The sequence below is a fragment of the Ctenopharyngodon idella genome, chromosome 8, assembly GCF_019924925.1.
Source record: "Ctenopharyngodon idella isolate HZGC_01 chromosome 8, HZGC01, whole genome shotgun sequence".
NCBI lineage: Eukaryota > Metazoa > Chordata > Actinopteri > Cypriniformes > Xenocyprididae > Ctenopharyngodon > Ctenopharyngodon idella.
The window spans coordinates 17513251-17526093 of NC_067227.1; the positions used below are offsets into that span (position 1 = coordinate 17513251).

Sequence of the window (12843 nt, forward strand, 5' to 3'; positions counted from 1 at the left end):
AATTCTGTGATTGAAACCGCACACTGATTAGTGTTCATCACAGATCAAATCTTCCTAAGCTTAATGGAAAACATTCAAATAATAAAATAATAACTGTACAATTGTCTATGTGTGTTTATTTATTGATCAATAAAACGGGATTGTGGTTTTTAAAAAACACTATCCTAGTGCTAAACACAGCGGTTTTCTAGACTATGGACAGAACCATATAAATCATTGTCATCAAGCTAGAAGATATTAATGCTATGATGATTAAAGGGATAGTTCACCCAAAAATGAAAAATTAGAATCCCTCAAGTTGTTTCGAACCTGTATGAAATTCTTTCTTCTGCTGAACACACACACAGATATTTTGAAGAATGTCTGTAACCAAAGAGTTGATAGGCCCCATTGACTTCCATAGTATGGAAAAAAAATACTATGGAAGTCAATGGGGTCTATCAACTGTTTGGTTACAGACATTCTTAAAAATATCTTCCTTTGTGTTCAGCAGAAGAAAGAAATTCATACAGGTTTGGAACAACTTGAGGCTTAGTAAATGATGCCAACATTTTTTATTTTGGGGTGAACTATCCCTTTAACACCTTGATAACGAAAAAAGAAGTTTGTGCAACATCCCCTCCTAGCGTTTAGATCACCACATTACAATTATACAACGTTAGTAGAGGCGGATGTGACGTATTTTCGGATCTCCTGCAAGCAAAGTGCATGCTTTCGGTGTTATGAAAGGTGGGAGGTGATTGTGTTAGGTAACAGTGGTCTTCAGGTTACATTACACAATTTGACGTGTAATCTATCTCTGTTTCTCTGAATGCGTGTTTCATTTGTCCTGAGACAGTCCGCGAACAGCAACAGCAAATGGCAAAGAGAAAAGAGACACAGCAGAAAACGGACACAAAGAAACCGAAGCAGATTGCAAAGAACAAACCGGCATCCAAAACACAAAAAAACAAAGGTATCTGTATAGAGATATATCTGCGCTCCATAAAAATGTACTTTGTCTCAAACTTGGGATCAAAACTATTCGCCGAGTAGTTAAAAGGCAGTATTGCAGTTAGACAGTTAAATGAATGAACTGTAATAGTTTGAATTTAGTGCACGGCTGATGCAGACAGCTGCAGTATGCAGGTGTACAGCCACTCTCGCTCGAGTTCTCTTGCGTTACTTGTTTTTAACAGATGCATTTCAAATTAAGCCCTTCTTCTTGTCATTTGATTTAATGTGTCACCAATATATGAGTGTGGGCGTGTCCAGCATACATATTTGGGAGTGCTTTTTGGTCGGTCTTAATACTCTGTCCAAGATTTCTGTCCAGTATTTAGAAAGCAGAATGTAAGAGTAAAACAAAAAACAAGAACATTTTAGACAAACACACAGTGTTAAAATAGAGATTGAAATGTCAACCTGTCAATCAAATACATTCAACATCCTGAATGATGATGTAATAAATGAATGATGCTCTCTAATACATCTTTGTTCTGCATCCATATCCTGTTTGTCTGTTTCAGAAAATGGTATGCTGGACAAAAAGAACCGCAAAAACTCCAGGGTGACGTCTCGTGTGTCCAAAAAGGTCAAAGATGCCTCTGACGAGAGGACAAGCAAGTATTTCCGAGACAGTAAAGTTAAAACAGAAGAGCCAGAGGACGTGAGTGACCACAGTGAGGAGATGAGCTCCATGTTCACAGAGCACTCATCACCATCAAAACAAGTCAAAGAAGAAGAAGAAGAAGAGGAGGAGAGTGAAGATGAGGAGGAATGGGAGGAAGTGGAAGGTACATAGTCTCATTTTGTGAATCACTGATATTTGTTTAGATTGTATATATTTATGTATTTCAATATCAGTGAGTGTTCTAAGTTGGTGTGTTTTTCAGCACTCGTACACACTGATGTTTTGAACTGTGTGCTTTCTCAGAGATGGCAGAACCGCTGGGTCCCGTGGACTCGGCAGAATTAGCAGTTGTGTCAAAACCTGTGGAGATTGAGATCGAGACTCCAGACATGGCTCGCAAGAGGCAGAGGAAGTGAGTGTGTGAGAGAGAGTTTAATAATTGGCAGATTGCTAAGTGATGAAATTCTTTTGTGTGGTAAATGTCTACAAGATAGTTGCAGTGACATTCATAAAAGGAGCTGTGATGGTCAGAAAGATTAAAAGGAAAATCCTAAACACTATGACAACTGTTTCCAGGGAGAAAAGGAAAGAAGAGTTTGAAACTTATCTGCGTCGAATGATGAAACGATTTAACAAGGAACTGGTGGTGGATACCCACAAGGTATGTGTGTGTGTTTTTCTGTTTTAGTCTTTTAACTAAATACATGTTACCATTCAAAAGTTTAGGATTGAAAAGATTTTTTCTTTAACATTTTTGAAAGAAGTCTTATGCTCATCAAGGTCATCATTTATTTCAAATATTAAAAAAAAAAAAAATCACTACAATAGTAATATTGTTAAATGTTATTACAAATGGAGAGAAAATTAAAGCAATTTTTTTCTATTTTAATATTTAAATGTAATATATTCCTGTGATGGCAAAGCTGAATTTTTAGTAGCCTTTCCTCCAGTCTTCAGTGTCACATGATGCTTAATATTTTGTGGAAACCGTGATTCTTTGATAAATAGAAAGTTCGAAAGAGCAGTATTTATTTGAAAAAAAATCTTTTGTAACATTATAAATGTCTTTATTTTGGATCCTTGCTGAATAAAAGTATTAATTTCTTTCAGAAAAAAATCTTACTGATCCCACTTTTTTGCATAATATAATATAATAAATATAATATAATTAGGGCTGTCAAGCGATTACATTTTTTAAAATCTAATTAATCATAAAATGAATCGCATATCAAATCTGGCTCAGAAATTACCACCAAAAGATGATTTAAAGTCATTATTGTGTTAAATGAGAAAATCATCAAATAGACATTACAAAAAATAGTTTTAAAAATAAATATTTTATTTGTTTCAACATATAATTTATTACACAGAAGCTGCATCTGAATTGGTATTTAGATATATTTACAGACCAAACCAGCATTCTACAAAATATCTTTTATGTTTTGCAAAAGAAAGTTATACAGGTTTGAAACGACACAAGGGTGAGTAAACGTAAATAAACAGAATTTAATGGGCAAACTCTTCCCGAAATATGAAATGATACTCTAAATAAGAAACTAAAACTTCCAGTAGGTGCAGTAAATGTCTAAATAAGTTAGTCATTGAGTCATTCATTCGATTTGTTCAAATGGCTGATTGATTCAGGAACGAAGTAAATAGGTGTGTTCGACTTGAGGCGCCGCTGCACAGACCGATCGGTGTATGACATCAAAGTACCGCAAGAGCGATTTGAAAGCATACGGAGCCGTTTGCTCTCTAATCGCTCTCACGGTACTTTGATGTCATACACCAAACGGTCTGTGCAGAGCCGCTTCAAGTCGAACACACCTAATGCCTCTCTTTATGAATGGGCAATTGAATCATTGGTTTACCCGATTGATTCCCTCAAAAGTGGACTCATTCAGAAACGAAACACCACTGTGAGATGCACAAAAGTTTGCTCTGGCTTTATAGGTAATATTTTCTTTGGAAAAATTGAGCAAAAACAGACAATATTGCGTGTAAAATATATCACAACATTAACTTATTGATTTTACACAACAGTTCAATAAATATCACATTTGCACTTGTGCTATTCGTGATTAAAAACTGCACTGGTGTGATATTGCGCTCGTTACTCGTGTGACATTGGTATTGCTTAACTAATACTATATCATATCATATAGGCCTATATAAGAGACAAAAATTCAATTTTTGCCCTGATATCTTGAATTTTAGGCCATTCTAACTGCATTAGGCTACATCACACAGTGAGTTTTTGGCCTGCATCAGTTCATCACCAATCAACTGTATGAAATGTAAGATGAACTACATAGGTCTGGGGCAGGGCAGGTGCTATAGATGCGTTAAATTATTTTAACACGTTATTTTTCCATAACTAATTAATTAAAATAACACGTTAAATCGACAGCCCTAAACATAATATAAGTTTATAGCAATAATATGTAGTAGTAATGTATAATATGAACTCACTTTATTCGTTTTTTGGCTTTTTTTAATTACTTGTATTGTACTGGTGTATGATTTCTTATTTACTCTGTCAAACAGGTTCATTTGCTTTGCTTATTGGCTGGCGGTTTGTTTCGAAACAGACTCGCCTGTGAGCCTGACCTGTTGGCTGTTGCCTTGTCAATACTGCCTGCCCACTTTACCACAGTTGCTATAAAACGCATAAACACTGGCTTCCTGGAGGGGCTTCTCAAATGGTAAGCCTGATTTGCCTTCTTGAGGGAGTATTACACTTGGTCATTTAAAGGCATATTACACCCAAAAATGAAAATATCATCATTTACTTACCCTCATGTCATTCCAAACTTGTATGACTTTCTTTCTTTTGTTGAACATAAAAGAAGATATTTTGAGAAATGTCTCAGTATTTGTCCATTCAATGGAAGTCAGTAGGCTCAAATGTTGTTTGGTTACCATCATTTTTAAAAAAAAATCTTATTTTGTGTTCCAAAGAAGAAAAAGTCATACAGGTTTGAACTATACGAGTGTAAACACAAACTTTTATGTTAGATGTGATTAATCACGATTAATCAATTTGACAGAACTACTATCCGATCATAAAAAGACCAGGTGTAAATGTAAATAAAAGTAGTGAGACTAAATTATCTTACCATTGCTGATGCTGCTCTCTTTCCTGCTGTGATCTCTGATCTTGAAATTAGCAGATGATAAATAAAATGCAGCTCATATCTGTTGCTTTTGTTGACGTGAACTCTGTTAAATTTGCATTTTGTGCAGGAATCGAAGATAGGACTTATATTCATTTTGTGGAGACACATTTATGTGGCCAAGTGTAAATGGAAACAAATTGGACAGCCATCCTATCTTAAAAAATCTATGAAGTGACCAGGTGTAAACAGGCCCTTAAATAATCAGATTGCTATCTGATTTTATATACACAGTTTACATTAAGCCACGAAAATGTGCCTCTGCAAAAGATGCAAATTTTATCAACTATTCCTGTGCTATATGCAAATATTGTATCAATAATCTCTGACTGTGTTGTGTGTGTAAATTAATCATTTTTGTTGTGTGACCCCCTCCCAGGTTTCAAGTGACGTTCACATTAAACCCCACCTTACCTGAGGAGAAGGGAGTGGAGTTAAGGACGGTGCTAGAAAAACGAATTGGCTGTTTATCAGCAAGGGACCATGAGGAGATGACCTATGTGAGAGAGATCTTACTTACCTTGACCTCATAGCAGATGAATTAAGCAAAAAACATGTATGTAAGATAAAAGGTACATTACTGTTCAAAAGTTTGGGGTTGGTAATTTTTTTATGTTTTTGAAAAAAGCAAAAAGTTATGCTTACCAAGGCTGCATTTATTTGATTAACAATAATATTGTTAAAGGATTAGTTCACTTTCATATTAAAATTTCCTTATAATTTACTTACCCCCATGTCATCCAAGATGTCCGTGTCTTTCTTTCTTCAGTCGAAAAGAAATTAAGGTTTTTGATTAAAACATTCCAGGATTATTCGCCTTTTAGCGGACTTCAATTGACCACAAACGGTTGAAGGTTTCAGAGCAGCTTCAAAGGGCTTTAAATGATACCAGGCGCCGCGTTCGTTCTGTAATTTGAATAGGGAAGGTGTAGGACATACAGTGTAAGCTTTTTGAAGAATATGGAAGGCGGTCTGGCGGAAGCACTTGTGTGGCGATTATTTGTGTTTATAAAGCATATACTTTTTTTTTTTTTTTTTAGAAACTGACAGATCGTTTTGCTAGATAAGACCCTTATTCCTCGTCTGGTATCATTTAAAGCCCTTTGAAGCTGCACTGAAACTGTCATTTTGACCTTCAACCGTTTGGGGCCAGTTGAAGTCCACTATAAGGAGAATAATCCTGGAATGTTTTCATCAAAAACCTTAATTTCTTTTCGACTGAAGAAAGAAGGACATGGACATCTTGGATGACATGAGGGTGAGTAAATTATTAGGAAATTTTAATATGAAAGTGAACTAATCCTTTAAATATTATTGCGATTTAAAATAAACTGTTTTCTATTTTAATTTGTTGTAAGATATAATTTAATAGCCAGTCTTCAGTGTCACATGATCCTTCAGAAATCATTCTAATATGCTGATTTGGTGGTCAAGAAACATTTCTTACTATAATCAATGTCGAAAACATTTGTGCTGCTTCATATTTTTGCTGAATAAAAATTTTCATTTCTTTCAGAAAGGTTGACCCCAAACTTTGAATGGTAGTGCTTTGGTGTTTAACTGAGTTTGGTTCTGATCTGTGATGTCACTTTCTGTAGCTCTTCTTATTGGTCCTGCGGTCATTGCGACTCTACTGTCGGTTGGTGCTGTCCTTGCAACCTCTTCCTCTGAAGCCACCACCTGCTACCAAAGTAACTTTTTTTGGATTCTTATTTTGTTTCTTTTGCTTGTTAAAATTCCTTCTTTGTTTTTTGATGGACTGAGCATTTTTTCTTGCTTTTAGAGCAAGACCACACCTACCAAGAGCTCTCCAGAGAAAGATCAATCAGAGAAACCGTCCCCAAAGCCTAAGATATCCCCTGGATCCAAACGCCCGTCATCAGCGACTGCTGCAGCAAAAGAGGAAAGAGGAGGAAAGAGAAAGAAAAAGAAAGAGGAAGCAGCAGAGAAAGAGGCAGCAGGGGGCCTGAAACCCAAAAACAGCAGAAGAAGAAGTGTAGCTTCAAAAGTGTCATACAAAGAAGTCAGCAGCGAGGAGGAGGAGCAGAGTGATGAGGAGTTTCAGCCACCCAATGAGGATGACAGTGAAGACTCCGACGGGCCCATGAAAGTATGCAGAAAGGCAAAGTTTAAAGGCAAAGGTGGGGCTTCTCAGAGGTCGAGCGTGGTCAAACAGGAGGAGAGAAGTGATGAAGAAGAAGAAGATGATGATGATGAGGAGGAAGAGAAAGTGGTGAAGAAACAAAGACGTAAAAGAAAAGAGGGGAAAGGGGCGGATGAGTGGTTGGAGGTTTATTTGGAAAGTACCGGGAGGTGGGTGTGTGTTGATGTGGATCAAGGAGTTGGCCAACTGCAGCTCTGCTCCGATCAGGCGACTCAACCGATCACTTACGTGGTGGGCGTGGATGACGAGGGGTACCTGAAAGATCTTAGCAGCAGGTATGACCCCACGTGGCTGACGTCATCACGGCGCCGGCGCGTCGACTCTGAATGGTGGGAAGAGACTATGGAGATCTACAAGTCTCCAGATACTGAACGAGGACAGAAGGAGGATCAGGAGGTACGTTTGCACTCTCACTTACATTTGTGATCAAAAGTTTGCGGTCAGTAAGTTGTTGTTGTTTTTTTTGTTTTGTTTTTTTAATTAAGTAAGAATGCATTAAATTGAGCAAAATTGAAAGTATAGACAATTATAATGTTACAAAAGATTTCTATTTTAAATAAATTCTGTTCTTTTGAAATTTCTAATCAAAAAATTCTGAAAAAAGTGTATCAGTTTCCAAAAAAACAAAACAAAAAAAACTGTTTTTAACATTGATAATAATAAGAAATGTTTCGCGAGCACCAAATCGGCATATTAGAATAATTTCTGAAGGATCATGTGACACTGAAGACTGGAGTAATAAATTAGATTTTAAAATAGAAAACTGTTATTTTTAAATTGTAATAATATTACTGTTTTACTGTATTTTTGATCAAATGAATGCAGCCTTGGTGAGCATAAGAGATTCTTCAAAATCTTACCACCCCCAAACTTTTGAACGGTAGTGTACACACTAACATTCCTACTCACCTGTGCTCCTTATTACCAGATGCAGGCAAAGTTACTGGACAAGCCATTGCCGACATCCATCGCAGAATATAAGAACCATCCACTGTACGCGCTAAAGAGGCACCTGCTTAAATACGAGGCCCTCTACCCCCCTACAGCCGCCGTCCTGGGGTACTGCAGAGGAGAACCAGTTTATTCACGGTAAACCCCATATATTTTGTATGCTACAAGTGAATGTAGGTATAACAACATAATAATGTACAACATGAAAGATGGATGAATATTCCTTTTGTAAATCTGCTTTAGAAAAAAGCATAATGTTTGAATTATTAAATATATTTATGCAGATAAACCACTAATTATTATGTTATGACCAATAACCAGTAAATGGCTGATATCAAACCAAAGACTTTAGATAGATATACAAAGATGGTGCCCTCGTATTACTTAATAAGTCATGCCTTCTAAATAAATGAGCCAATTGCCAATTGGTAAAGTCATTGCATCACTGCAGCTGCCAACAGAAGCTCTGGGTGCTATAGAAACAGTCAGTGTTCTGAGGCGCGCGCTTAGGACATGCGCATTGGCTGGTCTAGCCTGAAAAATAAGCTCTTTTAACACTATTTGAGCATAAGAAACAACATCTACAGTTCATGTCGGATTTTGTTGCTGATTTGAAATGTTAGTTAAATGTAAGTTTGGCAAGCAGTTTTTGAGTTTTCAGGATTTCCCAATTCAGGTAGACTGGGCTGTGTCCGAAATCGCATACTCTCTTAAATAGGTACTTATTTTGAATAAGTAATTACTTCACAACTGCTAAAAAAGTATGTTCTGTATAGTATGAATGTGTGTAGCATGAATGTAATCCAGATGTGCTACTACTTTCGCCATGTTGTCATCATCATGTGACCTACCAGCATCAGTTGTGTCCCTTCACTGCCATATGCACACTTCAGAAGCTTGCTGGAAGTAGTAGGTCATCCAGTTATTTGTTGCCTACACTTTTATGAGTACTGTGAATTTAGACAATTTTCTTTTTTGCATATTATATACTATATAGTATAGAATAATGCAATTCCGGATACAGCCTTGATCTTGGATGCCCAAAATATCGAGTGAAATGACTTTCCTTGAAAGGGACTTTGATTAAACTCTATACTATTTTATCTAAATAAATTAAATAAAACACTAAAATATAAAATCAAACATTTTAAATGCTACAAGTGAATTTAGGCATCACAACGCTATAATGAATGTATAAAATTATAATGTATAAATTATAGATTTATTCATATTGAATTGAATTCTTAATTTTTTTCCTACATTTTATATTTTCAGTTTATTTTCATTTAAGTTTTAGTATTTTGTCATTTTTATTTTTTTATTTTTATATAGCTTTAATTTATAAGTTTTTTTTATTTTATTTTAGATTTATTTTAATGACCAAAAACTATTTTATATAGTTTGTTTTAGTTAACAATAACACTTTAAGTGAACATCAGATGAGAGCAAAGGTGATCTAAGTCTATACATACATTCTTTTCTATTTTTTGTTGCCATATTTCCTGTTTCCCCACATCTGAGACACTACAACAAATAGAAATTGTTAATGGTGTTTATTTATTTTCAGAGACTGTGTGCAGACGCTCCATTCTAGAGATACCTGGCTGAAGGAAGCAAGAACAGTTCGACTAGGAGAAGAGCCATACAAGGTCTGTTCTGATCATGATTTAACATGTTCTTGTTTTTAAAGCTAATTTAATATTAAGTGCTTTATGTCAGATGGTGGTTGGTTTTTCCAACCGTTCTCGTAAGGCCAGGATGATGTCCGAGCAGAAAGGTGTCAAAGATCTGGCTCTTTTTGGAGTCTGGCAAACTGAAGAGTACCAGCCTCCGATCGCCGTTGATGGCAAAGTGAGTTTGGATAATTTTTTTTGTAAAGTTTAAGAACATAATTGCTTAAGATATACTGATCTGTTCTTTGCTGGAGTTCTAATCTGAATTTGTGTGTTTCAGGTACCACGTAATGAGTTCGGGAATGTGTACATGTTTAAATCGTGCATGTTACCAGTAGGATGTGTTCACCTGCATTTGCCAAATCTGCACAGAGTTGCTCGAAAACTGAACATAGACTGTGCTGCAGCAGTGACTGGTTTTGATTACCATTGTGGATTTGCACATGCAGTGTAAGTTTGTATGTATTTATGTGTTTGTAACAACATGTCCCAACCAGGCGAAATATGATAAAAGCTGTCTCTTCTATGTAAATGTTTTGTCCTATCCAGCCACAACTGAGTGACAGAACACTTGAACTTTTTGTCACTCGTTTCTGTTTATGTTGAATATTGATTATTAATCACTCAAACCCTATTATCTAATCCTCTCTACTTAAAGGTGCAATATGTAAGAGTTTTGCAGTAAAATATCCAAAACCACTAGGCCAGTGTTATATATTTTGTTCACTTGAGTACTTACAATATCCCATATGTTTGCAACTATTTGTAAATCGTGAGAAAATTGCAATTTTAACCAATGCTCCGGGACGTGTGAGGAGTCACCTGTCAATTGCGTCATACCCGCGTTAATCCTCAGTTTCCGGTTTTATTTTGTAGAAACCATGGAAACACCAAAGAAGACGCTTTAATATTTACATGTTTTAATAGGCAAGGGAACAACTGTTTTGATATATTTATAGACAGAAAACTAATTATTGTTATATAGCTTAACATGTTTAGTCTTATTGTTTAAATCTAATTTTTTTTTTGTGAGTACCATGCTTTACCATGCCTCCGAGAAAAACACTATTTGTCAAGTAGCTAACATAGCATAATCAGATTTTATTTTTAGTAACAGTAATGCAGTATTTTCTCCATCATACAATGCGTTTTAAAATTAATTCCATGCCATTTATCAACACAAGACATCCAGCATTTAATATGATATTCTAAAATCGATCTAGCTTACTGCAGTGTGCAACAAGTGTCTCACAGCAGCAGCCGCCGAGCGAACGCACAGAGTAACGTTATAACATTTTCAACACACTCAAATGTATCAAATATAATAAAAAGAGCTGCGTTACCTTATACTCATGACCGGAAAAGCGGAAGCAGCGCCGGCGACTGTGGCATAATAAAAGTTCCGCTGCTCGCGAGGCGTGTGTTGCGCAATCGCTCCAGCGGTCCCGTTCAACTCCCACAACACTCGGTCCTGCTCTGCTTCATTCTACAGTAACGTTAATGATCACATCCATAAACATGATTTCTTCCTGATTCATATCCCAGTTCTTTTCCACTGGCCATTGAGGTGAAAACCACATGTCCCAAGATTCCGTGCTCAAACTTGCCGTCATCAAGCTACGCCTTTTGTTTTGAATAGGCCTCTAGTGTACAGAAAATATTACATATTGCACCTTTAACCGTCAGTCTCACACATGTACTGTGTTTGCAATGAATATGGGCAATATTAGAGTGTGCATGGATCTGCATTTAGATTATCTGGTTACCTTTGAGATACTCATTTCAATATACTATGTTTTGGGACACACAGTAGGCGAATTGTAATGCAGTGCTGATTAGCTGTGATTGTGTTATGTTTCACAGCAGTTTCGCATTCAATGTGGAAATGTTTCACATCTGGTTAGGACACACCTGTAAGAAATGGGCAGTTCTTGTTCCATTCATTTCATACATGGTAAAAGAATAAAAATATAATATGGATAAATTTTGTGTCTGTCTGTATGATACATATAATACATATAAATGTATGCATGTGTTTTTTGTACAATCTGATTTGATTGAATCAATGTGTTTCAGTAACGATGGCTATATTGTCTGTGAAGAACACCAAGAAATCCTGAAAGCAGCCTGGGAAAATGAGCAAGATATTCAACAGAAGAAAGAACAAGAGGTATGTTGATTTTTTTTTTTTTTTTTTGTATCATAGATCTTGGTCTTTCACAACAGTTGTGTTTTGTAAATATTATGCTGACATCACTGTTTGAATCTTTTAACAGAAACGTGAGAAGCGTGCAGTTGCTAACTGGACCCTGCTGGTCAAAGGCCTGTTGATAAAAGAGAGGCTAAAGCGTCGCTATGGGCAACAGGGGCTCGCATCAGGGACGGGGCTTAAGCAAGGGAAAGAAGGCGGGGCTGAAGGACTGTCCTCAGATGAAGAAGAGGTTGGGGCTCAGTCAGCCCCACCCTCTTTGGCTAGTTCATGGCCACAGAACAGGCAAGAGGAACAAGAGGAAAAGATTGTAAGGCGTGTAAGTAAACGAGAAAAACGTGGAGAGCAGAAACACCTCTTCCCTTTTGAAAAAGTGTGACTAAAGCGGCTCTTTATTACCTTTCTTGTCTTTCTTTTAAATGTTTTTTTTTTTCTGCATTTAAAAGCATATATTATCTCTAACTGTGAGCCACTGTAATTTACTATCCTTGACCTTTTTATAATCGCAGTAAGGTGCATACGCAGGGGGATTTTGAAGATGTCAAGCATTTGTTTATGTTTAGTCATCTTTTCTGTGTCTACATTTCTTTTTCTATCAAAATACATATTTTTATAGAACATGCTGTTGAAAAAAAAAAACATGCAAATAAACAAATTGTTTGTTGCAGCTTTTTGTGTCTGTGAATGAGTTCGGAACAGGTCTGGGCATTGTGTAGAGTCTTTCACTCTTTGTAAGTGCCACCTGCTGAACTGGTTGTGCACAGAATAGTATGTTTAGCTGATAATTGGGAAAACAATTTTCATTTGGAAGTCTCTTTCCAACTGGTTATACGGTTAATTATATAATTGATAGGTGCGTCCCAATTCGCGTACTTATGCACTATTCTATGACGTTTTTAAGTATAAATAGTGCAAGTAGTGTGTTCACTGAAAATTCCAAAAAGAAAAAGTACACTTTAAATACCTGGATGATGCACTAAATTAGTGTGGAATGTTGGACACTTCATGCACTCAACTGTCGCATTTTTAGTTACGTAGCGGAGGGGGAGAGGGTATCA

General features: G+C 36.3%; 1 protein-coding gene across 4 annotated transcripts; it reads left to right on the forward strand.

Annotated features, from left to right (window-relative positions):
• Positions 1-619: 619 nt before the first annotated feature.
• Positions 620-12452, forward strand: xpc (xeroderma pigmentosum, complementation group C). Of its 4 annotated transcripts, none has more exons than XM_051903755.1 (16): positions 620-729; positions 839-955; positions 1509-1775; positions 1916-2024; positions 2189-2273; positions 4160-4317; positions 5168-5288; positions 6387-6479; positions 6572-7348; positions 7881-8041; positions 9471-9552; positions 9623-9754; positions 9857-10026; positions 11440-11530; positions 11653-11746; positions 11853-11962. In XM_051903755.1, the coding sequence occupies exons 1-15, from the start codon at positions 723-725 to the stop codon at positions 11653-11655; spliced, it is 2373 nt and encodes a 790-aa protein (XP_051759715.1). In that variant the 5' UTR covers positions 620-722; the 3' UTR covers positions 11656-11746; positions 11853-11962. The 4 variants fall into 4 exon arrangements, with proteins under 4 accessions (XP_051759715.1, XP_051759716.1, XP_051759713.1 ...); XM_051903756.1 differs by having other exon boundaries at positions 11443-11530; XM_051903753.1 differs by lacking the exon at positions 11440-11530 and having other exon boundaries at positions 625-729; positions 11853-12452.
• The last annotated feature ends 391 nt before the right edge of the window (positions 12453-12843 follow it).